Source organism: Cydia splendana, chromosome 7 (assembly GCF_910591565.1).
Source record: "Cydia splendana chromosome 7, ilCydSple1.2, whole genome shotgun sequence".
Taxonomy (NCBI): Eukaryota; Metazoa; Arthropoda; class Insecta; order Lepidoptera; family Tortricidae; genus Cydia; species Cydia splendana.
In genome coordinates, this window is record NC_085966.1 from 2,025,168 (window position 1) to 2,052,947 (window position 27,780).

Here is a 27,780-nt window from a genome sequence, read left to right on the forward strand (position 1 = left end):
TATTATTTATTAGAGTCAGACCAAGCTAACACTGGGTGGCATTTGGAATGATAATGTGTGGCAATGTCATCAGTAATGACAAATTTCTATGAAAATTATATATGACGTTTATAATAACACCACCTCACTTTGTTCTACTCAAGTTGATGCATAGTTAGCTTAACTGGCAACACTTTCAAAAAACAAAACAAGCAGTAAGGAAAGAAATTAAATAAAACATCTATTTTAGTATTATTGTATTTAACGTCACAATAAACTATAATGTTATAAATCTCGCGATATTATAAAGATATTTACAAAATAACTGAACTACATACTATTATGTACATTATTAACCCTGAATTATAATAATATTACTTAAAAAACTCCTACCTCTCTCGATATAACGTACAATTCATTATGAAAATTGTCACTTTTGATATAAATATTTAACTACATGTCATTATGCCCATTAATATAAGTAAATATTGTAATATCGAGGATAAAATTTCACATAATAAATACAAATATAGAAAATGGCGTAAAAATTACAGTAGGTAACAAAATTATTATAGAATACGGTAATTTTGTAAAGTTCATTAATTATGGTGATCTTTGCAAGCTACTTATTAAAAAAAACCTTATTCTCGTGTCTCTTAAAGTTATTCTTAAATATTTTATTTGCGAACACTTAGACTATTTCCTTTATTAAAATAATACTGCATAACGATCATATATAATTGATAATATGGATGTCATTCTCTCTAATTTTTCTTGCGAATATCAGGAAATAGATCCAAGTGAGAAATGCTTATTATCTGCTTTAATCTATTACGTATGGAGAAATATCTCAATAAAATAAAATAAACACGATAACCACAGAATGTAAACTGAGAGGACAACGTGAAAATATAAACAAACAGAGCTATGCAGAGGTTCGTCGAAGTACGTCAGGTCAAATCTAAATCAATTCCGCACTCCAAAAGTGATAAAAAGGATTTAATCAAGAGTTCAGTGAGAGTGAAGTCGTGGTGAAATCACCACCGAATGTAAACGGTGGTGAAGAAGGAGATGAGGAGCAGTCCAGCGAAGTGCGTGAGGTCGTGTCGGTTGGCGGCATTGTAGAAGCCACCGTACACTTGCAGACCCGCCGTTTCAATGCTAAAATAAAAAAAAGAGATGAGGTTCTGCTCGTCGATTTAAATAACGACGATGTACGAGTACCTGATGCATAATTACAAATTTAAAACATATAAAAAAATTACTTCAATCTGAAATTAGGAGTTCTGTCGATTCTCCATAAGTATATATTCGAAGTAGTGAACAAATGTTAATCAAACAATGTACCTAAAGATAGCCCTCACTTAATCTAATAAAAATATATATTTGAAATCGGTCAAACTGTTCAGAATTTATGAAATGTACAACAAAAATGAAAGCACATAGTTACTGAAGAACTGGGAGTTTTAATTATACGTAGTCTAGGGTATGGACAATGAAATTACAGTCTCACAAGATTAAACTGATGACCTAAGATCGTTGAAAATTATCATGGGAAATCAAAATAGGAGAGGTAATCTACTACATTTTTATTCCCAGAAAATTAAATTTGAAGCTGATTGAATTTTGTACCTAATAATGAAGTTCGTTCGAAGTCGCTTGAATGCGTCCAAGAATTTGATAGGTATTTAAAGAGCGCTATCTGTGTAACAGAGTATATGTTTTGCGGATTCAGATGATTTTGATATACGTACACATATGTTAAACATCAGTAGTAACTCTTACCTAAATTTGCAATAGTCTCCATCATAACTCCAGCCCAGGTACTCTCCAGTCCTGAGGTTCTCGCTCCGCAGCCACTCCTCCAGGGGTCTGAAGTAGTCCCTGAGAGCTTCTCCGCTGAGGCGGGACTCGCCGATGCTCTCCTGAAGAACCTGCGTCCAGGGTACGGAGGATCCTCGCTCCATCAGGCGTCTGGAATTGAGAGATTGGTGTTGAAATGCGCGATTTAAAAGTAAAATTTTGGAGGAGTATCCTAAAAAAACTACGTTACAATTACAAAGCTGAAGTGAAATGTGCTATCTAAAATGAAATTCCCATAAATGGTATATCCACAGCATCCAGCAAATCATTCAAGTATAATAAACTATTTTCAGTCAAAACAAGGCTACATTCTACTAGAAAATGATCCCGAAACTTTTTAGCAATCGCCTGAGATTCAGTGGTATGCCTATAATCTACATATCTAGCAGTATATAATAGGTACGATTCATCTCATCGCAAGGTTGTAACATGAATTAAGTTTCTAATGTATTATAATCATACTACGAACTAAACTACATTACATTACTCTTGCATGATCGTCGTTTTTTTGTTTATTTGAATCATATTAATCTTTAAAACAATCACCATAAATACCATTTATTTAATTTATTGGACAATACAAAAACGTTCATGCATATTTGTGGTATAATAAAAAAGGGTAGGTACTTATAGTAAAAAGACATTACACCAACAGGAAAATGTAGCCCAAAACCGTCCCTTGCGGCACTCCGTAACAATAGCCTTATAACGGCATGCATAAAACGCAAAACTGGGTCGAGATATCGGATTTCTAAAGACAGGAACACAAAGCCGTTGAAACTCGTTCTAATAAAGCTTAGCTGTGCCTTTCGCGCCATAGACTGGCTTAAATGCTCCCGGGATGCACATTCGAATCGAAAGCCTTCGACAAGTCCAAAAGGGACTAAGGCATATGAAGATTCTTAAGACAACAGACCTTTTTATTTTGGAGGGTATAAAAGTATATTTACCGTAAAAGCGTGGATCACGTAGCAATGGGTATTCGGGTTACGGTTAACACGATTGGATTTTCTTGTTTCGATACAATGTTTGGGTTCATATTAAATAAATAAGTATTCATATTTTTAGGGTAGGGTTAGGCGAAATTGGACCGTTTTTTATATTCCATGCGTAGAATCTCAAACTAAAAGAAACCTAATGTGGAACCCAATATTGACAAAATATTTGTATCATATTAAATTAAATGGAAGGCGGCAAATTTAAAAAGTCGGAAATTTACAAAGGTCTTTTCTTCGTAAAAAGAAATGGGAGGCCAAAAACCTAGTCTGTATAAGTAAAATTTGTTTAAAAGTAATTTCTTTACACTTAGTCATAAATTTATTTTGTTTAAAAATACTACAAGGCAAAGATGTAAAAACGATTTATATTTATTTTGCATCTGCGGCACTATGGTTGAGAGTAACGGCCATCATGCGTTGAGTTGTTGTCGGTGTGTGGGGAGGTTTCCACGCCACCATGCCCTAAATGACATTGTGAGGAGGGCTCTTTTGTCTGCGAATGTGCCGTGCATGTTGGAACCTCCAGGCCTGAGCCGGTCCGATGGCAAAAGACCCGACGGGCTGACACTTATTCCATGGGAGAAGGGTAAGTGTCTACTTTGGGATGCCACATGTGTCAGCACGTTTGCCGCCTCGCACATGGGCCGGACGGTCCGGGCGGCAGGAGCGGCGGCTGAGTTAGCGGCGCTTCGGAAGCGCGATAAGTACTCGGCCCTGCTAACAAAATATCTTTTTGTCCCTTTGGCAGTGGAGACGTCCGGGTGTTGGTGTGCCGAGGCCAAAATTTTTTTGAGTGAGTTGGGGCAACGTTTGAGGGAGGGAGGTCATGACCCTCGTTCCGGGTCATTCCTGATGCAGAGGCTGTCTATCGCGGTACAGCGTGGCAACGCGGCGAGCGTGATGGGCACCTTTGCATCTGGAAGGGCGCGGGACGGGTTGTTTGATTGAGTTCTCGGTTGTGGCTTTATGTAGCTTAGTTTAATTTAGAGTTAATTTATTAATTGATCGAGTGTGTTTAGGTATAAGTTTTAATTTGTAATAGGTTTAGTTGTATATTTTGTTAAATAATAAGTAAATATGTAACTTTAAAAAAAAAAAAAAAAAAAAAAAAAAAAAAAAAAAAAAAAAATTTTGCTTTATGAAATGTTTGTTTTGTTAAAGTATTTGATTTGTAGGTTTAAAGTGCCTTAGTTGCCTGAAAATAAATGATATTTGTTTTTTTCTATGATACGTAGGTACGATTAAAATCAGTTTGTTGTTATTGTCGAGCCAGATAAAATCAAAGTTCTTGACAATTTACAAATGCCTTAAACATAATGACCAATAGATAAACCATGTTAACTAGCTTAGGACCAGAAGCCCAGACATTACCTAAACAGTAGTACAAACTGTCCGACGAAACCACTGCTTTAGGCACAGACATATCGCAAGCTAAATTACTACCTGCTGTCGCAACCTTTATGCAGGTTCATTTAACGCGGTAATATGGGCAAATACAGACAATATCGCAGACATATATCAAGATAGAGAGTAAAAAGTGGCAGTGAATTATTAACCTTGTAAGGTCCACGGTTCCACCTGTAGTGCTAATAATTTTAATTTAATTTAAACCATTTTAATTTGGAAAAAGGTGGCATTTCTTTGTTTCGTACGTTTTCAAAGAAAATGTAATCCAACAATATTTAAAAAGGCGTAGAGTGCCGCTCTTTTTATGACAATGTCTAAGCGATATTTTATGACATAAAGGAAAATTATAAGATTGATAAGTTACATTTTATAATAATTATTATGTTACCCGAACTTTAAGTTTGCACGTACAACTTACTGAATAATATATCTTGATAATAAAATCACATATTTAACGTTTCTATTTTATTGTATTGTAGCACGGGCAGGTTTCCGTAACGCGACGACTGGTGGCGCCCATTTTGAGTGAAAAAATAACGTTCCTAATTAGTAAGTACCCTTCTTGGAATCTACCAGAAACGTGTGCAATATATATTGATTTAAACTAACACGATTTTCACTCATACTTTTATATCTAACACGGTACTTAATCGCGTAAAACTTACGTTTATTTATGGCCTGACGTTTTGAACGTGACGTTACGTTGCTGGTTTACGCGATTAAGTCCCGTGTTAGTTATAAAAGTACGTGTGCAATATGTTTTAGTGTCGCGTGGTCTAGCCACTCACATGTCTGTGGCAAATATCCAGGGCGATATAATTAACCGTTATACTGCTAAATTATTGTATTGCGCTTGAAGCCCGAAGGTTGCGACTTCATAGATTACTGAGGTAAGTTAATGAACGGGTTAATAGCTGTTTTGTTGGCTAAATCCTTGCTAAGTGTTTTAAGAGGGGGCGTAAAGGTAGAAAATTAGAAGGAAACAGCAGATGTGGCCCACCGCCGTGGAAATTTGCGACGGAAGATAAGGCCGTCACGCGGTTTTTTACCTTTTATCTCAATTACCTACTCTGGAAATGTGTAGGTACTTCTGTTTAAAATTTTGCTAGTGAGATCCCTCGGCTATATCAGCAGCTATTTTTTTGGCGCTTTTAGGGTTCCGTACCTAAAGGGTAAAAACGGGACCCTATTACTAAGACTCCGCTGTCCTTCTATCCTTCTGTCCGTCTGTCCGTCCGTCTGTCTGTCACTAGCCTGTATCTCATGAACCGTAATACTAGACAGTTGAAATTTTCACAGATGATGTATTTATGTTGCTGCTATAACAAAAAATACTAAAAAGCGGCCAAGTGCGAGTCGGACTCGCCCATGAAGGGTTCCGTAGTAGCAAGTAACATAATAAAATTGCGGTTTACGATTTATCACGTATTAAAATAAAACTACTTACTAACATTTTCCTGATGAGTGGAAGATAGCGTCAGTGTGCCCTATATTTAAATGTGGCAAGAGAGATAATCCCGAGAACTACCGTCCTATCTCGCTCCTTTGTGCATTCTCAAAAATACTCGAGAAAATTGTCAACAAGCGCTTAGTCACCTATCTTGAATCTCACAATCTTCTTTCTCCCCGTCAGTTGGGGTTTAGAAAGGGAAAATCAACTGAAGATGCTGTCAGGTTGCTCACCATGTCCGTAGCGAAATGTCTAGATAAAAAAGAGGGTTGCGTTGGAGTATTTCTAGACCTGGCAAAGGCCTTCGACACTGTGTCCGTACCATTACTACTCAACAAGCTATTCAAGCACGGTATCAGAGGCTTACCACTAGAGTGGTTCAAGAGCTACTTGACAGGTAGAAAACAGAGAATACAGATAGGCCAAGAATCGAGCAGTTACCAAGATGTACGCTTTGGTGTCCCACAAGGTAGTATCCTTGGGCCCACCCTTTTCATACTGTATATGAATGATCTGCATAAGCTTCCCCTGACAAACGCGGAAGTTTTGTGTTACGCTGACGACACTGCAATTATTTTCCGTGGACCTACCTGGACAGATGCCTTCGCGAACGCGGAATTGGGAATGGCGCAGGTCGCCGACTGGATGCAAAAAAACCTCCTAACGCTCAACACTGACAAAACGAAATACCTTTGCTTCTACAAAACCCTTTCTTCCTCACCACCCACCGAACAAGACATAAAAGTCCACACCTGCAGAAATCATCGTGTTAATTGCTCCTGTGCTACCATATCTAGAACAGCCTGCTTGAAATACTTAGGAGTGCTTATCGACAATAACCTTAACTTTAAAAATCACATCTCCGCTTTATCTGGGCGAGTAAGGAAAATCTGTTACATTATGCGACTCCTCAGAAATGCAGCTAATATACTCACACTTAAAACTGTTTATTACGCGCTATGTCAGTCCCTCTTAACATACTGCAACACATGCTGGGGTAGTGCTGCAAAGACTGTGCTTATCGAGGTCGAAAGAGCACAACGCGCAGTGCTCAAAACAATGTTGAAGAAACCATTCAGATACCCAACAGCATGTTTATACAACGAAGTTGAAGTACTCACAGTGCGTCAACTTTTTATTTTTAAAATATTACTACGTAAACACAAATCTGTATTGACTTCTAATGACCATGCACTTATGCTACAAAAAAGAGTGTATCGCACACAAACGCCAGAAGTTCAGAGTGTTTTTGCTAGTCGTTTTGACCCATATATCTCAAGTTTTATCTACAACAGAGTTGTGAAAAAGTGTCAAATTAAGGACAGCTCAGTTTATGAGGTGAAAAGGCTTTTGAAAAACTGGCTGACCGGCCTGTCGTACGATGAAACGGAGGAGTTACTAAAGTAAACCCACTATATTGGAGTAAACACGCGTTCACTAACCTTGTTACGTTATTAATTATCTACATACTTAAATTTTTTCTGTAGTAGGTATATTGCAGTATTGTTATTTCGCAGCTCACATTTAATTATTTCTCTCTGTATTATAATTTTGTTTTTATTCTACATATTTTCCAAAACCGACCTTACCTTTATCTGTACCACACCAAGTATTGGCCTCCGCTATACAGGCTTGCCTAGTGCGGAGACCACCGATACCGAAATTGCATCGCACGTTAAGATAAGTTCCTTACATAATAAATTAGTGAATAAGTTTGTAAATATAGTTTACTTAAGTTTATTGTACCTACTTATCTTAAATAAATATTTTTTCATTTTCATTTTTCATTTTCAACATCTCGTTCAAACCAATTTTCGGTGGAAGTTTGCATGGTATGTACATCATATATTTTTTTTAGTTTTATCATTCTCTTATTTTAGAAGTTACAGGGGGGGGGGGACGACGACGACACACATTTTACCACTTTGGAAGTGTCTCTCGCGCAAACTCTTCAGTTTAGAAAATAATGATCCGTTTTCCCGGAATGGCACGGAACCCTTCGTGCGCGAGTCCTACTCGCACTAGGCCGGTTTTTTATTCTATAAAGCCAACTTCAATCTTATAAGGTTTTGGTTGGAGTCTGCCCTCGCAAATATGGTCTAGTTTCCTTCTCTTAAATGGCAATTTAATACTTTAACACATTAAAAGGTCCTCAAGACTCCAAGCCCCACTTCCCTATCATGACCACATCATATTGTTACGATAGGGAAGTGCAACTCCCAACGCTCTACATGTCAACCCGACAGGAAGGCAATCCAACACGGCAACCCGAGACAACCCGAGTGTTGCAACCGTTACGTAACGCGGGAGCTTTGTTCGATTTGCGTAACGCTTATGTAACTGGAGCTTGTATTTCATTTATATGGAGGTAGTGATCAGTTCATAATAGAAACTCCTTTGTCCATCAGTTAGCATAGATAGAGCACTATGCAGGCTGCGTTTCCACCAGATTTATTTAATCGTATAGGTCCCGTGCATAAACTATAGGGGGCAGCATAGGAGCCGTCAGATTTTTGGCGAGAGGCGTAAATGCTTATGCTTCCGATGTAGCCCACAACATGCCAGAACCTACTATTCACAAGGTAACGTACCGACGAGAACGGTAGATGGTAGCACTTGCTTTGGGAATATATATGTGCACATATGTTTCCGATTCAGGCCACAAGAAGGCAGACCCTCCAACGCGCACGGTCCCTATGGCAATTATATACATGAGGGCAATAAGAGTGTAGCCTTAAGGTTGCCAAGCCAAGCAACCAATTCAGGTGTCACGGTGTTCAGGCCCAGGGTATGAGTGGAGTTGGCAGCATTCGAAGATATGTTCGTTGGTCTGCTCTTCCTCTCCGCATTCGCAAAGTGGGAAGCCGTCCCGTCCATCCCCATTTGTGTGTGGCTGGGTGTGTGCTTGGGTGTTTCCACCAGAGATGTGCGAGGATGCGTAGCGAGGAGTGTGTTTGTTAAGAACCATATAAATGATCCACTAGATCTGCGGTGAGCAAGAATAGGTACAGAAGTGAATCTAATGGCTTTGAAAAAATGTGTTGTATATGATAAGGATCTGACCCGAATCCTTAAGTCATCTAGCATTTTTTTGGGACGATATTTTATATACAGCACAACCGAAGTTTGATGAAGTTTGAACTCACGATTTTTAACCACAGCAACCACACACATATGAAAGGTTAAATTACTCGTAGTGACGATATCTGCACTTATAGAGGGCAATCCCTCCTGACGGCCCGGTGACGTCATCGTTTTCAGACGAATTGAAACTTTAGCACTGTATATGTAGAGTCCAAACTCTATCTAATAAATTTATGACATGGGGCCTCATGGGATTAAAGACAAAGTACGCAACTTGGTTTAGTAATTAACAGTCGTTATTATTTACTTGTCTTTGGTAAAGGGATTAGTAAAGATCAGCTGTGAGGTAATAGAGGAATAGTTTAAAGCTTGCTCGATAAACTGATACAAAATTAAATGTGTATGTGTCGCAGTCGGATCGTATAATCCGCCGTATTACATTACGGCTAGCCGTTTTCAAAAACAGGGGCGTTTTGAAATGCGGCGGTTTAACGATTAGCCGGATTGAATGCGGCTGAATGAGAATCCGCCGGAATGTATTCGGCGCCATACGTTCTTCAACACGGCTAGCCGTAATGTAATACAGCGAGTCATTAGCCGCCGCTTTGACAGTTTTTAGTTCCCATTTTTAACACCCGTGGCGCTGCCTGACAAACGCTGGGGTGTCCATCAAATCTGGAGTTCGTCGGACTGTTTCTTTTCAAAAAACATCTCTTTCGCAACTTAACTAGACGGAGCCCCGCTTCGCGGGGCTCCTATTTCTGAGCGGTTTGCCCTTCGGGCATCTGAAGCTACCTAACGAACCTAACCTACCTACCTATTGATTTAGTGAGACGTCCGTGAAAACATTACACTTTGGGGAAAAAAGCGTAGGTAGGTAAGTAGGTTAGGTTCGTTAGGTAGCTTCAGATGCCCGAAGGGCAAACCGCCCAGAAATAGGAGCCCCGCTTGCGGGGCTCCGTCTATTTAAGTTGCTAAGGAAATGTTTTGGAAAATAAACACATGTAGTGCGGTGGGACCATGGTAAAAATAAATTAAATTGCAAACATTGTCAAACTCCGGTTACGTAGGCGACCGAAAGAACTGGTCACTCTATAATCTAAAATAGTAGTACGATGCGGCTAAACGTTGGCCGCCTTATTGAAGAACGTATCGCAATGACAATCCGGCTAATCGTCGAACCGCCGCATTTCAAAACGCCCCTGTTTTTGATAACGGCTAGCCGTAATGTAATACGGCGGATTATACGATCTGACTACGACATATGCATTCTCACGCCCGATATTACGAGGAGGTTTAATGTTACTTACTTTAATAATTACTAAATGTTACTACCATGTTAATGACTTTATCTGTAATTTATAAGTTATTTTTCAATATTAAGCTTAGAATAAATTTAAAAGTGGTAAAATTACTGTCTTGGGTGAGACTTGAAGTCACGGCCTCTGGATCCACTCCACACAATTTTTCACTTTTAAATTTATTCTAAGCTTAATAGCATCGTTTGCAGACGTTTCTGCTTGTTAAAAATTAAAATATTTTTCAATATGTTTGTATAATATTCATAACGTGACGTACACTTAGTTTAAGTTAAATGCATGTTGTTTATTAAGTTGTGATTAATTTAGTAGCTCTTTAGTTAAATTTCACCTGATACTTCCGACATTATTGTAATTTTTTTTTGGAATAAACTATCTTATCTTATCTTACTAAGTGCTGGTTGCAAATTAACGGAAGAATTAAGGTTAAAATGCTGCTTAAATTTATAGAACGATCAAAGTATCAAACATTCCAGTGGTTGATATGCTAATGCCCAATAATTGACACCATCAATATGTGCTATAATTAATTAGCCAAACTTTTATCAAAAAGTCTGATGATTAATGTGTTAAAAATCCTGTCCTCACTTTCTGACATGTACTGGCCGAAAGTATACCTATACTATACACATTATTAAGTGTTATTAAAATCTACGTAAAGCCATTTTGAAATGAAGTCTGTGTTTACAACCAGCATATACAAGGTGGCTAAAAAATAACTGCATTTCCGTTGCAATGGAGGTCTTGAGATTATACTGACCCACTTTTACTAAGGGACCAAACCCGAAATCTTAAAAAAAAATTTAGCTGTTTCATACATTTTGGCTGGTCCATTTTCTATGGTAGGTTACATTTTTTTTCGCGGTTTTGAGGTTGTTCTCATAGTAAAAGTTTCTCAGTACAATCTCAAAACCACCCTGGTAACGGGAATGCAGTTATTAAATTTATGAGCCACCCTGTATATTAGAGCAAAATTGTAAAAATCACGACGCAAGTGAAACTAACATGAATAATAATGTTATTGCATTACGAACATTAACAATTTTAATATATTATATACTTACTGACGTCTGTATAACCAGAAACATCTGTTTCAATTCCCATATCTCAATGCAAATGTGACATTGCATAAACACGATAAAAGCACATTTTATCTACAACTACATTTTCGCAACAAAATCGACCTATATTTATTCCCTATCATAACCTCACATCTACATACCGCATTTCATTCAAAATTAAACCTTATCAGAGCAATATTAAGTCGATATTTGAAATGCTCTGTTAGATAAGATAGGAGTTTGTAAAAGTAAGATGTGTTCGAAGTCAGTATACTTGCGAGTAGCCTATGGGTGTTTAGTAGTTTAGTAACAAGTAATTAGGAGAGCGAGGGAGTCACGTTTGGACCGAATCGGTTTGTACAATGGCGTTTTAACAATTGCGTATTTTGATACATGGAATACCTACATGATACCTACATACCTATCCTATATACTGAAAAAACTGACCTACTAGTTTATGACGGTTCTTGAGATTAAGCCCTCTGAAAAATAGACGGACAGTATAAGTTTAGTATAGTCGTTCGATTTGTAGCTGGCCCCGAACGGCCAATCCTTTGTCTATTGTTAGTAAAACGGCGCGTGCTAACCTGCATCGGTCACTTTAACCGGTTATTGAATTACAACTCCTATGGAAATTGCAATAAGATTCAAAATGAACAAATGGCAAAATCATTTGCCACTTCTTGTGTGGTCCCTCTACGGTTACTGAGTGCCGGCGAGTTATCGGAGAGCGCACCTACGAGTACACTGGTTTTTTTTAGCGTTGGAGTAGCCCGCGCTCACGCTCATGCCAATTAGAATTTATACGACCCTATCTTGCACGTGCGGTTTTACTTAACAATAGACAAAGGATTAGCCGTTCGGGGCCACCCAAGTAGCACAGATTAGCTGTATAGCAGCCGCATAATGAAGTACGAATACGCTTGAAGCTGGAATATAAAAGCTGCATAAGAGCTGTATAAGCGTCTTTTCAGCTTTTATAACTCTTAAATGGGCACAAATTAGGCAGCCTTAAGTTCACATAGCTACTTAAGAGCATTGTAGCAGCAATTTAACGGAATTATAAGGGGTAACAGGAGTTATAAGAGATGTATATTGACTGGGTAAGAGACCACCAGTTACCCTTTATTCAGCTAATATGTCACATGTGCGCCCTAATACCGGGAAAGATTGACGTTGGGCTGAATAAAAGATAATTAATAACATACTTTTACACCTCTGCCTTAAAAATCAGCTATTATATTTCGTATAGTGACGACGAACGCAGAGGTGAACATATTTATATTGAAGCAAAAACGTTAAGCGCAACGACACCATAAGTCATTTTGTTAAAGTGTTTAGTTAAATGTTTGTACATGATCTTTTATATATTAATGCGAAAAAGATGTTTGGGAATGCAAGTTTATTGACATTATATATATACATTATCTAAGAAAATTTCAGTGCGCCACGAAAATAATCAGTATTTATTTAAATAAATGATATAAATAAGCTATGTGTAAAAACTATTTCAGTGGTTTGGACAGAATTATGAGATAAAAAGTTAATAATACGTTATAGAAAGTACTAAACTAATGATTTAGGTTAAGAACTCAGGCACAAAACCTTATTGTTACCCTTAAAAGTTGGAAAAGCAATTTCAATTTTGTAGGTTATATACAATAAAATGGCGGTCAATGTTAAAAAGCAACGTGAACCTTTAAAATTCTAATATGCAGCATAGGACTGTTATATATCTGACAAAGATACTTAAGTGAACCACTATACAGTCCAAGTCGTTATTTCGATACACGAGTGAACCTCTAAACAATTATAAGGCATCTTGTGAACGTTTAAACAGCCGCTATGCAGACAGTCCCAATCGTAGTATAATAGGCTGCTTAGCGGTAAACATGTTCAGCGCTAAGCCGTATTATGCGCCACATGTGTTCGATTATACGTCTATTGGTTTCATAATAGTTCACTCGTTCTCCCTTATAATAAGTCAGCGAAATAAAAGCTGCGTTAGCGGTAAACATGTTCAGCGATAAGCTGTATTATGCGCCCCATGTGTTCCATTATACGTCTATTGGCTTCATAATAGTTCATTCGTGCTTCCTTAAAAAGTCAGAATAATAAAAGCTGCTTAGCGGTAAACATGTTCAGCTATAAGCTGTATTATGCCCATGCCCCATGTGTTCCATTTATACGTCTATTAGCTTCATATTAGTTCACTCGTGCTCCCTTAAAAGTCAGCGTAATAAAAGCTGCTCAGCGGTAAACATGTTCAGCGATAAGCTGTATTATGCGCCACGTGTGTTCCATTATACGTCTATTGGCTTCATAATAGTTCATTCGTGCTTCCTTAAAAAGTCAGGGCAATAAAAGCTGCTTAGCGGTAAACACGTTCAGCGATGAGCTGTATTATGCGCCACTTGTGTTCCATTATACGTCTATTGGCTTCATATTAGTTCACTCATGGTCCCTTAAAAGTCAGTGTAATAAAAGCTGCTTAGCGGTAATCATGTTAAGCGACAAGCTGTATTATGTGCCACATATATTCCATTATACGTCTATTAGCTTCATAATAGTTCACTTGTGCTCCCTTAATAAGTCAACGTAATAAAAGTCCACAATTACCTCCTTATACAGCACATGGCGTAATTTTATCCACTAAACAGACCTTATAACGGTTAAAGCATTTGATAACCCTTAAAGCTGTATAGGGTCGTAGCAAATATACCTTTATATCACTCTTTGCATATTAATGGTAGTTTTCAGAGCCGTAATGCAGCTTTTAATCAGCCCTAAGCTATATAAATATTACTGAGATCTATTATACAGCTGTAGGACCACGAGTGTGCTCTTATAAGTGTCTTAATACGCACAGAGCGTTAGATAGAACTAAAAGTGAGTAGTTATAGAGCTATCTGTGCTACTTGGGCAGCTACAAATCGAACGACTATAATAGCGTTCCTATTCCCTTCGGACACAGAACCCAAAAAAAAATGGCTGACATACATACACACAGGCGTTTATACCTACCGATTTACGGAACCCTAGACCTCAAACCACTGAGGCTATTTTGATGAATGAGGTGTCAATCGATTTGTTTTTGTAGGCCGAGTGACAAACATTACATAATTAATCGACTTCCTAAAAGGAGTAGGTTCTATGCGAAAACAACATAATTATTTACGATATCAAATGTAATAAGGTCTGTGTAAGGGCTGGCGCGTACTTCTCTCAACGTATTTCCCTTGCGATACAGAGAGGTAACGCCGCCAGTGTCATGGGGTCCATGCCGCAGTCCGACCTGTTGGACGGGGTGTTCTTTTTGTAATTGGTATGGTTTTTTTGTGGGTAAGTATATTTTACAGCTTGTATTTTTATTTTATTTCTAGTTTTAACTTTAGTTTTAATATTGTATTATTATGATTATTCTTGTTTATCCATCAAATAAAGTATATAAGGTCTATTAATTGGCAATTAACACACCTAGTATTATAAATGCGAAAGTTCTAATTTTTGACATCTTTTACTCCTTAAACTGCTTAAACCGTTCACGCGTACAGAGTCACGGGCGGTGCATAGTATAGTTACGACGCTTGAGGTCTGAATAAGCTTTTCCTCAACTAGTATAAAATTAAATCTCGCCGCATTCCTTATTACGCATTCCAACTCTTGCGCATCGCGTAACGTTAAATAACGATATTAAATAACGTCTCTATTCCGCGATCCTGCAGGCAATTTACCAATTATATATTTAATAATATAGGTAGGCATATATCTTTTTAGTGTTCGTTAAGACTCAAATCCTCTTAAATTTTATTAAATCGTAACTCTAGTTCTTTTCAACTTGTTAGAGTCCCGAGTGTTTGTGAAATTTGCGCCCTTTTCAGAGAACTTTTATTTTTTTTACAAAAAAATGCAACATTAAATGTTTTCATCTAATACTCATGGTATATACAAGTCATAGAATAACGTCAAAATTTTTATTGTTATTTGTATTCAAATTAGAATCTTTATTCGGAGACTCGAGTCCTTTTGAGTTGGCTTAAAAATACTCAGTAAAGAACACGTAAAGAAGTTGACTCAAGATTTTAAAAAATCTCTGAAGTTTTTTAAGCGCTGAGTCTGGTGAAAACGAGTAGTTTTTTTTTAATTTGCCAAAATTACTTTTTAAAAGCTGTTTTCTAATTTTTGGGTAATAGCCAGATGATGTAGTCTCGGTCTATGGTCATTACAATACGTTTTGTTTTGTTTACCTATTGATTTAGTTTTCATTTTTAATGGCACTGTATAAAAGACGTGTAAAAGTAAGAAAAATATTCCAAAAAATTCTTTGTCAACGTATTTATGGGCAACTCTGTAATGACAGTCTGCATGTTTGCTTAAAAATAAATAAAGGAATCTAAACAAAATACCTAAGGCGGCTACAGACGCCAGTGTGCAAGTATTTAACATTATGTAACAGTGATACTAAAGCATCGCGATCGTCTGCGTCTGCGCACACGAGCTTTTAAATTACTCACTATTGGCTCATTCCACCAGTCGATTACGAATGCAACTATTTTCTATTAACCGGCAAAATGTTTGAAAATATTTTATTTGACTTCGGTTTTTTCGTAGATTCCGCCGCGCATATAGGTATTTTAAAGTTTCAAGTAAAATGTATATTCTACAAAAAATACTAATGTAATAACCGGCCAAGTGCGAGTCGGACTCGCGCACTAAGGGTTCCGTACCATTACGCAAATAACGGCAAAAATAACACGTTTGTTGTATGGGAGCCCCAGTTAAATATTTATTTCATTCTGTTTTTAGTAGGTATTTGTTGTTAGAGCGGCAATAGAAATACATCATCTGTGAAATTTTCAACTGTTTAGCTATCATAGTTCATGAGTATAGGTGCAAACAAATTGTCTACAATCGCCTCTATTGCATGATTATATTGCCTACAATATTGATACGCCATACGCTTAAATCAATAGTTCATGAGATACAGCCTGGTGATAGACAGACAGACGGACAGTGGAGTCTTAGTATTAGGGTCCCGTTTTTACCCTTTGGGTACGGAACCCTAAAAATGTAAACGGTTGTATTGCCTAGATGATAAAGGTGTAGTAACCTTAGCTGCTACAGTCAGCAGCAGAAGTTGCTAAGCGGGCGAGGTGTTCAAAATGATCTTGACGCGACTTTATTTTTAAGGGAATAAGAGCGTGTCAAGGTAATTCTGAACGCCACGCCCGCTTAGCAACTTCTGCTGCTGACTATCAAAAGCAAGTGGCTCTACCAGTCTACCACTGTATGAAACAAAGAAATGACATATCACCTGTGTATAGTAGTGCCAATCCAAATTCAAAAAGCATTAATGTATTATGCTCCATTTAAAGCGCATTCAGGCGTTGCACCACGAAATACCTCAGTTTAAAGGACGAAATAATTACAACAGCTCCTTATCAATATGAAATCAACCCTACCACCTTGGTTATAAAGTCTAATCTCGCTTAGATCGTTAAGAAAAATAAAGCACGGTGCACACAATTGGCACCGTCTACGCGGAAGTGAGTAGTTGCCTTAAATACTACTGGATGCGGGTTGAATATCCTCTATAGCTACAAAAAGTCGTAAGTGCAGTACTTTTTCTTACTTACATACGACTTTTTGTAAGTATGCGGGTTGAATATCCTCGCTAATTACAAAAAGTCGTAAGTATAGTACATTTTCTTATTACTATATGATGTTTGGTAAATAATATTGGGATCATTGTTTAATATGGCGACCATATTGGAATTAATTTCGTATGATCGATTGAAATTAATGAGTTTGGAAGTTTAGTACGGAATTGAAGTTTAATGGTGATTCAATAATCAATAAGTTGTGGACAAATTGAACTATGTTCCTGTAATAATAGTTTAAATTAATGAGTTCAGAGTAAAAGCGAATGTCAACAAAATTTTGAACTGTAAAAGCGAATGTTGATTTTATGAACAACTGTATAGGGAAACGGCAAAACATGCGTCATATGGTAATGTATTACTTCCTGGAGACGTGTTCTCTTAAATTAGTCAATTTCGGCATTTACTGCTGGGTCTGTACTTTCGATACAGTCAGCCTTTATAATATATATAAATTATTTCAGTAGTCTAAAACAGCGTTACGTTCTTCGTACCATCTCTGATAACTTACTTATGTGAAAATGTACCTAGAAAACATATTCTATAAAAAAATATTCCAACAATTGTGTTATTATTTCGGCAGTGTCTTCATTCAATGTATTTTTTGTTATAAAAACAATATCGTTGCACAATCCCATAGTACAAGCTTTGCTTAGTTTGGGGCTAGGTTTGATCTGTGTAAGATGTCCCCAATATTTATTATTATTTTTCTCTTTATTCATTTTTCATCTTAAGTTAGGTTATTTTATAATATGAATATAAAAGTAAAATATAAAAACACTTACAAAACCATAAAAATTAATATAAACACATTATAAAAAACCTAACCTAGGGTGCCGCCAGCAGCGGGGCAAGGCCCAAGCTACCGGTGGTCAGGGCTGCAGAGAGAGGAACCGGCGGACTATCCGCGCCGTGTCCAAGATCACCGCCTTCTGCATCTGACCCTTGATCCAACCACCTAGCGAGAGTCTCTCAAGGTGTTGGTCGAGACTCTTCGATATTAGACCGTTTACTGAAACGACTATCGGGACAATGATCGTCGAATCAACATCCCACATGGCGGTTATCTCGTGAGCCAAGTCTAGGTACTTACTGGACTTGTCCTTCTCGGCCTTCACGAGATTCTCATCATGGGGGATGGTGATGTCAACGAGCACGGCCCGACGTTGCGATCGATCTATTATCACAATATCAGGCTTATTGGCTACAATAGTCCTGTCAGTGATGATAGATCGATCCCAATAGAGCGTGGCACGACCATTCTCGAGAACAGGCGCAGGTAAGTACTTGTAGTACGGTACTTCGCGGTCCACAAGGTCATATAGAAGAGCAAGTTGCTGGTGAATAATCCTGGCTACGAGATTATGTCTGTGCAAGTACTCGCCGTTAGCAAGATGAGAGCAACCGGAAATGATATGCCTGAGTGACTCTCCGGGACGGCGGCATGCCCGACAGATGTCGACCGTACCGTCCTTCAGGATAAATTTCCGATAGTTGTTCGTCATCATCACTTCGTCCGCAATTGCACAGGCAAAACCCTCGGTTTCTCCGAAGAGGTCCCCGAATCGTAACCAGTTCACCGACGCGAGCAGGTCCACATCGGGTCCCGTGAGGGCCTTGTAGAACCGCCCGTGTAGCACCTTACTCTCCCATGCCGCCTTGCGATCCGCAGTACTTAGTACCACAGGTTTGCGCCAGTTCTCGTTTGCCAAGGAAAGCGGCGTGAGGTTCCTATCTACTGCCACCACATCACGATGCATCCCACACTCGTTGTTAAGGAAATAGTTCCTGAGATTGTACACCTCGTGGTTGTGGAGATCCTTGGCGTTTAGGAAGCCTCGGCCTCCACACTTCCGTGGGATGTACAATCTCATAACTGACGAGCGTGGGTGTAGCATGCGATGTGCGGTGAGCAGTGATCGGACCCTCCGATCCAGGGCGTCCAGCTCGGTCTGAGTCCACCTTAGTATGCCAAAGGAGTATGTGAGTAGGGGCATTACCCAGGCGTTGAAGGCGCGCACTTTGTTGCCTCCTGACAAAAGACTGTTAAGGACTTTTGTGAGCCGACTGAAAAAGCGCTCCTTCACCGACCGTCTAATACCCTCGTTCTCAATACCCAACGACTGTGACATACCAAGGTATTTATAGGTTTCTGATTCAGAGATAGATCTGAAAGACATTGTCTCAGAAAGTTGTAAATTTGTTGAATTTACAACCCTCCCCCGCTGTACATGCATAACCGCACATTTATCGACACCAAACTCCATGTGGATGGCACTACTGAAGACTTCGGTGGTTTTCAGTAGCTCCAACAAGTCTTGGCTATTTGGTGCAAATAATTTGAGGTCATCCATGTACAGAAGGTGAGAAATGACTTCACCCTCTCTCCGAAGCCGGCAACCTAGTCCCAAATCCTTCAGCAGGGTGCTGAGGGGATTCAAAGCTAGGCAGAACCACAGGGGACTCAGACTGTCGCCCTGAAAGATTCCTCGCTCAATCCTTATAAAATCCTGCGGGCCAGAGCGGTCACCCCCGCCTCCTGGTTGACGAAGGACTGTGGTCCACTGTCTCATACACGCGCTTAGGAAGGCTCTCAAAGCTGCATCAACTTTATACAACTCTAAGACCCTCCCCAACCATGAATGAGGCACCGAATCATAGGCCTTCTTGTAGTCAATCCAAGCGGCTGAGAGGGCACGCTTGTTCCGCCGGATTTGTTGGCAAATGGTCATGTCTATGAGGAGGAGCTCTTTAGTACCACGGGACCCAACCCTACATCCATTTTGAGCGGAAGCCAGAATATTGTTTGCGACAATGTGCGCGTTGATTTTTGCTCTCAAAATGGATGTAAGGAGCTTGTAGAGTGTAGGCAAGCATGTGATGGGTCTGTAGTTCTTCGCTTCCGTGGTACTACCGGACTTATAGAGCAGGAAGGTGACACCAGTTGTTAAGGAAGATGGGAGAGAACCAAGCTCGAGGGCTTGTTGAAATTGTACTGCCAAGCGCGAGTGAGAGCATCGGAACCACTTTAGCCAGAAGTTGTGCAATCCATCCGGCCCAGGACTTTTCCAGTTCTGGGCCGTGCGGATGGCACAACTGACGTCATCGGGGCTGATGGTGACTGCCCCCATAGGTTCGATGGACTCGCACTCACGCTCGACAACACTCATCCAACCCCCCTCGGTGTGTCCGACAGGCACCGACCAGATGCTACGCCAGAAGTCGGTCATGGCAGTAGCATCCGGCGGCTGCGTGTCGGGCGCACGAAGGTTGGCTTCCTCCCACTTTCGGTACACCTTCCTTTGGTCACTTTGAAAAAGGCGATTCTGCTGAAATCGATCCACACGCTCTCTGTAGCGGCGAATACGGTTTGCCCATGCATAGACTTTCTGCTTTAGAAAGTCGATGCGCTCTGTGACATTGGCCATGTAGTCACGGGGCCTAATATCCGTCCCCGCGAACGCCTGGTTCACAAAGCGCATTACTCGGGGGCGATTGTTGCCCCCCCTGAAGCAGATTAGTTTTGCGATGAGAGTCCTAAACGAGCCGATACGTCGCTCGATCCGCGCTTGCCATGCAGGGACACCTCCGACGGTCCTAGGTGCACGTTCAGTGTCCGGGAACTTGACGCGAGCAACACGGCACGCCGCGATGGCTCCGCAGTACATGATCGAGTGCGTATCATCTAAATCTTTACTAGTCCGCAAATGTGGTTCTAGTAAAGCGTTTAGGGCTCCCATTAGCGCTAGATTGCGTCTATTCATAGGCAGACGTGGTAATCGGGGCCTAGAGTTGGTTGTGACGCGATACTGCGTAATCGCCTCTTCCAAAGTCCTCCTCAGTTGCTCATTAGCAGTTGTATTCACATTCTGACTCGCGAAGTCCCCCTCGTCGGTATAGAAATCAACCCGCGGCGCCCCCGGTGCCAGGTCGGGTGCGGGCACCGGATCCGGCGACGTGGCGGGCAGATCTCGCACCGAGGTGGAGTCCGCGCGAGCAGAGAGAGCCTCCTGGCGAAGCCGATCAAGTGTCGCGTCATCCAAGCGTTTTAGCCGCTGAATGACGCGCACCTGATCCGATAATCGCTGCTCCGACACGTTGATGGTAGGTTCAAGAGCCTGAAACAGAGGCAGTATTCTCGAACGATAGGCGGATAGCTGTGTTCCCCCCTCTGTAGCCCCATAATAGGCGCGCATGACATTCTCGTTCATGTTTCGAGTCCATCTCATGCGTCGCACTATACCACCGGCAGCGGGAGCCGTGGGCGGGGCAGGATGTCCCGCAGGCCCCAAGCGTGCCGGCAGCGGTGGCCGCCCTCGTCGCGCAGGTGGTCGTGGCGGCGGTGGCGGCGGCCCGCTCTCGTCACTGGACCCGTCTGTGTCAGGCGCCGTTGCGAACTCGTCGCCTGACGACGTTGTGGACGAGGAACTGGGCGGAGCGGGCGGGGGTGGTGGTCGTGCGTTGTTGGTCAACTCCGCTGCTCGTCTTTGACTTCTCGTAATCATTCTTTTGACACGTTATTTATCGTTTTGCCGTAATCTTGTGTTGACCGTTTTGTCAAACAAATGTCATAGGTATCCGTGGCGTGTGTATGGAATTTGAGTCACACGTATTATAGTCGATATTTTACGTTTCCACATATTTAGCCAGGTCAAGGGTTCATTTGATGGCAAAATACACAATAGATTTAACAATAAAAACGTATAAAAATATAATTATAGCAAATAAGATTTACGAGACGTCTGTCATTGTCAGAGCGGTTTTTTCTTTTTTATTATTTTTATTATTAATCTATCTATGGTCATAATTGGTCATCGGCCTTTTAAATCAAATTATATTTGGTCATGGTTGACCAAGGTCTAGGTTATCCGCGGCGTTTGGTCTCGGTTTGGGCAAACTTGTTTTCGTCTTTGGCAGTTTCCAGTTTCATTCAATATGGCCTTATTCAGTCAATCATATGATATGATCAGTTTTTTGATTATATTATTACTGTTAATAGTGTTAATGCATTATATTAGAATACAGTATGAATTTGAAATGAGTCTTGCAGTATAGGTATTAAATATGATTACATCTAACGCTGTCGGATATACTAAACGGTAATTTGGCAGTTAAAGTTATTTTTAATTAGGTTTTGGGTTAAGGTAATACAAAAATTATGCTTTTTCAAAAAATATAACATATAATTTAAGTCTTCATTTTGTAATTGCTAATTTCGTACCAAATACTTAATTGTGAAAAGTATCCAAAATTTTTGCATATCATTTTTTCCGTTTTGGAGATATTTCTTCAGCACCTCAGTAGTAGTTATGTTATGGTATAAGATTTGTAAGTATATCAATCAAATTACACTAAACTAGTAGACCAGGGTAGGTTTATAGTAGAGATATTTACATTAAACAAACACAAAGACAAACTTATCCCTTTGAGGTATATTATTTCATTCACATTCAGAATTCTCCATGGAATCCCAAGGATAATCCCCAATGTTTCTATGGCAACTTTATTTAGAGGTCTTTGAAAGCATAAAACTTATTCTTATTTATTTAAGCAGATAATGACGTAGATGCAGACATTATACGTTTTTTTTCTTTGTTTCTGTTTAACTGTATCACCTTGGCTGAACAAGGTTGTAAAGAGTCATTCACTTCATTCCACATTCACAAAGATTTAACGGAAACTTTATTCAAGCAAAATACTAGAGAATGGTTGTAAAATAGGTAACTATTGATTACATAAAGATAAATCAACTTAATAAAATATATTCCGTTTCTACTATCACAAATCAGAGCACACACAAACACGCACATAAACACATGTTCAAAACATAATGTGATAGGTACAAACTAGTACAGTCAAATAATTTCTGTGCTCTATAGTGTCATTCTATAGAACAGGGGTCACCAAATGGCGGACCGCGGTCCGCATCCAGATCGCCGACCTATTTAATTTTTTTGCTCATTTAATAAACTCAAGGAGAAACGGACCGCGATGGTCATTTTATTTTAAGAACCGGACCCCTGAAGAAACTAATTGGTGACCCCTGCTATAGAACTTGCTAACTATGTAAACAAACCGCCATATTGAAACTGTCACTGAATGCTGATTTCAGTATGGCGGTTTGTCTACATAGTTAGCAAGTTTCAAAGAATGACACTTTAATATTATTGTCACCACGATAATGTAGGTACGAAGAAAATTTCACTCGCCAACAAACTGTACCTATTGCAATAAATATTGATTTAAACTAAGGGGCTATTCATAAATTACGTCATTTCAAATTAGGGGGAGGGGGGGGGGTCTGGACATCGGATGACGGTAGCATGAAGTAGGAGGAAATGGGGGCTTTTGAGCATGATTTTTGGATGATTATAGGGGGGGGGGAGGGGTCAAAAATCGTCAAAAATCGATGACGTAATTTATGGACAGCCCCTAACACGATTTTCACTCATACTTTTATAACTAACACGGGACTTGATCGCGTAAAACTTAGGCCATAAATAAAAGTAAAACTGTTTTGCAGTTAGGCGACATTCTGTACTTAGCAGATTTAAGTGTTTTTTGCTTTTGAGCAATACATAAAAAAATAGAGACTCAAATATCGGAAGATCAGCACTGGATCATTCTGAGATGATCCATCTCGAAAAAAAAAGATCCTTGACCGTAACAATGTTACAATACATAATTACATGTTAGTGAATAATCAAGACAAAGTCATACATAAACTTTACCTTCCATCTGACACAATAAAAACATAGCGCGGGAAAAACCCAATTCCACATAATGTTAATGAAAAAGAACAATACAAAATTCCAAAAGAAACAATTAACAATATAGAGCATAGTACTATTGGCCTTGGAGCAAACAATGGTTATAAAAGATTAGATCTGTAGGAACCATAATGCAATAGTGTTCGTGATCGATTTATCGCAAATTGAATGTGTTTTAGGGCAGCAATATTGATTTCCGGTTTGCGGGCGTTAAGACTGTTACAAATTAATTTAATACAAATGACACAGACAAAAATTAAAGCTGAATTTACATTTCGGAAGGGAATGATCACAATGTAGAAGGGCAAAAAGATATTAAAGAGTAGCTTTTGCCAGTAGCTGGATAAAAACTACCCTATGCCCTTCCCCGGGCCTCAAAATATCTCCATCCATACCAAATTTCATCTAAATCGGTTAGCGGTTTAAGCGTGAAGCGGTAACAGACCGACAGACAGAGTTATAATCTATTATTATAATCATTTATAATATTAGTTGTGATTACGCTGTACATTTTTGTTCCCTGGATGATTATTAAAAATTGTTATTCAGGTACCAGAAACCTTAGTAACGTTCAAATTGTTGTGAACTCGTTGGCCATTTATATGGCAAGTGAAATTTACTGTTTTTTTTTGTGGTTTATTGTGGTTACCACAAAAAAAACCCCGGTCTATCTGATCCTAAATTTTGTAAAAACCTACATCATACCTAATCCTTCCCGCCCTAGGGTTCCAAATTTATCTTTAGTCTCATCTCCACATATGAACTGGCCTGTTCTTTTACATAATGCTGGATGAATTTGTGTAAAAACTACTTAAAGGCCTACGCCAGATTCTCCAGCTTTTGTATTTTATACATATCACAGTCATGTAGGGGAGACCGAGGTGAGTTTTGACAGAGGAGTGTTGTGACATTGTTGATTTTTTGGAATCTAATGACTGTTAGCGAGCTCGCAACAGTGTGCGTTTGTTAGCTCGTAACTTGAACTACCAAACGCGCGCTATTGCGACCTTGTTTTTAGTTAATAGATTCCAAAAAATCAACGATGTCACAACTCTCCTCTGTCACAACTCACCTCGGTCTCCCCTAATGGTTCTTCTCTATTGGACATGCGGTCTCCTGCAATCTCGAGATACTTCATCAGTAGGGCTGCTGCAGATTCCTGATGATATTTCACTATCCTTCACCGCTCTTGTGAGCTTTAGACGGAGTTTAACTACCTAACCGGGACTTAGAACTATCTAATCATACACGATTAGATAGTTCTACTTACGTCAGAATCCTTCCGGCCTCAGGGTTCCTGTAGATGTCACATTTGTGGAGAGGCCTGGTCTCGTCTCCAGGAATGAACTGGCCTGTTCTTTCACACAATGCTCGGTGGATCTGGAACTGAAGCACTGTGCTAACGAAGTATCTGTGGACAATGAGAGAACTTTGTTAGTTATGGCAATTAGCAATTACTTCAAAATATTTAATGGAGTGTCAGGTATTTCGATTTAAAAACCCAAATTCACCTTTGAGACTTAAATTAAACGTAATAAGATTGCTAACAAATTCTGACTAAGGTACCTAAAAAAGCATTTAGGAAATGTAGTCTATAAGCTTTTAGGTTCTAATTCTAAAAGCTTGTTAGGTTCACTTAGCTACGATAGTATAAAAGCTTTTGGCCTAAAAATAAATCACCCCTCATCGCTATTCAGGATACATCACCGTTTTGCCTTTGCGAAGAATTTTCGCTAGTTCCGCCTACAGTTTGATCGGTCTACATACCAATGGAGCATATCGCTAACTATGCAAGCACTAAGTAATCATTAAATCAATTCATACAATACGATCATCAATCAGATTCATGAATAAAATTACCTCATACCGTTCGGTGAATTATTTTATATCGTAAGTTATTTGGTAACGGTGTGTAATAGGGCGGGTGGGGTGCCAGTGATGGCGGGGAGTTTTTTATTTGTTCAAAAAATTACACAATTAACCCTAATGAACTCTGAAATTCATAACAAAAGTATAGGTACTTACAGTACATAAAAATAATAAAGTACAACTAGTACATAAGAGTAAAAATAACTTAATTGATAACCAAAGATTCGTTTGTCCATCCCCAGGACTACCTGCCAAAGACCGAGGCCATGGTCCTCGGGCGAACGAGGGGTTGGGGGCGGCTGCCGGCGGGCACTGCAGTGAGGGTGGGGGGTGAATCTGTCCAGGTCAAGGCCCACATCAAGTACTTGGGCCTTGTCCTGGACAGAAAGTGGACATTCGAGGAGCACTTTGCACGACTGGCTCCTCGGCTCGTGTGTGCTGCCTCGGCTCTGGGCCGCCTACTGCCAAATTTGGGGGGGCCGAATGCGCCGTGTAGGCGGCTGTATGCGGGGGTCGTCCGGAGCATGGCGCTCTACGGGGCGCCAATTTGGGCCGGACGGCTGACGAGATGCACGAAGGCATTGCTCCGTCGGCCACAGAGGGTGGTGGCCCAGAGGATGGTGAGGGCCTACCGCACGACTTCTCACGCAGCGACATGCCTTCTTGCCGGCACCCCGCCTTGGGAGCTGGACGCGGGGGTACTAGCGGAGAGGTACTGGTGGAGGGCGGAAGCAAGGGGGCGTGGGGAGCCCCCAGACGCGGAAGATGCCGAGAGGGTGTCGCGGGCAGCCGCGGAGCGCCTACGAGAGCGATGGAGGGATGCCTTGGAGGATAGCCACTATGGAACCCGAACCATAGGGGCTATTCTCCCGGTAATGGACGAGTGGGTGGATCGGAGCAAGGGGGCCCTGACATATAGGGTGACGCAGGTGGTGTCCGGACACGGCTGCTTCGGACACTACCTACAAAAGATACAGAGGGAGCCGGGGCCCCAGTGCCACGAATGTGGAGCGGCGGACGACACGGCCCAGCACACTCTAGAAGAGTGCAATCGCTGGGCCGTGGAAAGAGCTGCCCTCAGGGCGACCACGGGGGTAGCGGACCTCTCGCTACGCAGCATAATAGCGGCGATGCTGGGTAGCGAGAGGAAATGGGAAGCGGTGACCTCCTTCTGCGAAGAAATCATGTCACAGAAGGAGGCGGCGGAGAGGGTGCGAGAAGCGGCTGCTGACGCGCTTCCTCTCCGACGTAGACGGCAGGGTCGAGGGCGAAGAGCACATGCTCGCCTCGAGCCCCAGTAGGGCCAGCGGGTACCGAACCCGCATTGCACGGCCCCATACACGTCATCGGAGGAGGGGGGGATCAAGCGTTTCTGATCCTCCCCCATTGTGAGGGGGCCCTGGCGATAAGCCGGGGCTGCCGGAGGGCGCCGTGGTGGAATGTCATCCTAGTCGATCCCAGTGCGCCCTCACGAACGGCAGAGAGGGTGAAACGCCGGAGTGGGTTTAGTGGGTAGGGCCAAATTCTCCCCCTCTCTTGCCAGGAGAGGGGAAAGGAACGGCGAGTCCCACACACCGTGCATAAACGCATTCCCACTCCGTCAAAAAAAAAAAAAAAAAAAAAAAAAAAGAAAAAAAAAAAAAAAAAAAAAAAGAAAAGGACTACTGCTAACCAAACATTTTGAAGAACAAGATTTTTATTCAGAAAACGCATCATTATGGACAGCAGAGCTACTCTTTTTAAATTGCAAGCCATGAATATACCGACAAACAAACAATAACAGAGATGAATTAACTTTTCACATGTGTGTGGTGGTCAAAAATCGTGGGTTCAAACATCGGTTATGCTATATTTAGCAGAAAAATCGTTATCCGAAAAAATGCAAAATGATGGCTAAAAATTTGGTCAGGATCATCCACAGACAAATGGTTAAAGTAAGCGATAATATGCGCGCGAATAGTTTTAAATCGGTGGCGGCACTTGGTAATCCTAATTGCTAAGTATCACTAGTAAAATCGCTAAGTCTTAAAGCGATTTTTACCGGCTATAAGTAAGCATGCACCCTCATGCTAAGCGCGTTGCGATCTCACGCGGCTCTGATTTATAGTGACGGGACTAACGCGCGTAATGCTGTTATGCCGGATTCGCTAGTGTCGTACCGGTGCCATTATTTAATATAACTTATCCTGCCTTTGACAACTCTGGCAAGGTAACATGGTTGTAATCACGTCGGCACTTGATGGTGTACATATTATTATATCTGATGCTTGAAGACACAAAGATGAGGTGTCGACTTTCCAACCGAAGTTTCGGTTTCGGC

The 27,780-nt window shown here is 40.5% G+C and overlaps 1 protein-coding gene across 1 annotated transcript in view; it reads right to left on the bottom strand.

Moving 5' to 3' along the window:
• Nucleotides 1-223: 223 nt before the first annotated feature.
• Nucleotides 224-27,780, bottom strand: part of LOC134791989 (angiotensin-converting enzyme) — a 223,408-nt gene continuing 195,851 nt past the window's right edge. The window contains exons 10-12 of the mRNA XM_063763099.1: nucleotides 24,862-25,002; nucleotides 1,765-1,953; nucleotides 224-1,140 (exon numbers count right to left, since the gene is read on the bottom strand). Coding sequence (XP_063619169.1) covers nucleotides 1,017-1,140; nucleotides 1,765-1,953; nucleotides 24,862-25,002 — 454 coding nt within the window. The 3' untranslated portion in view covers nucleotides 224-1,016. The remainder of the gene's footprint in view (nucleotides 1,141-1,764; nucleotides 1,954-24,861; nucleotides 25,003-27,780) is intronic.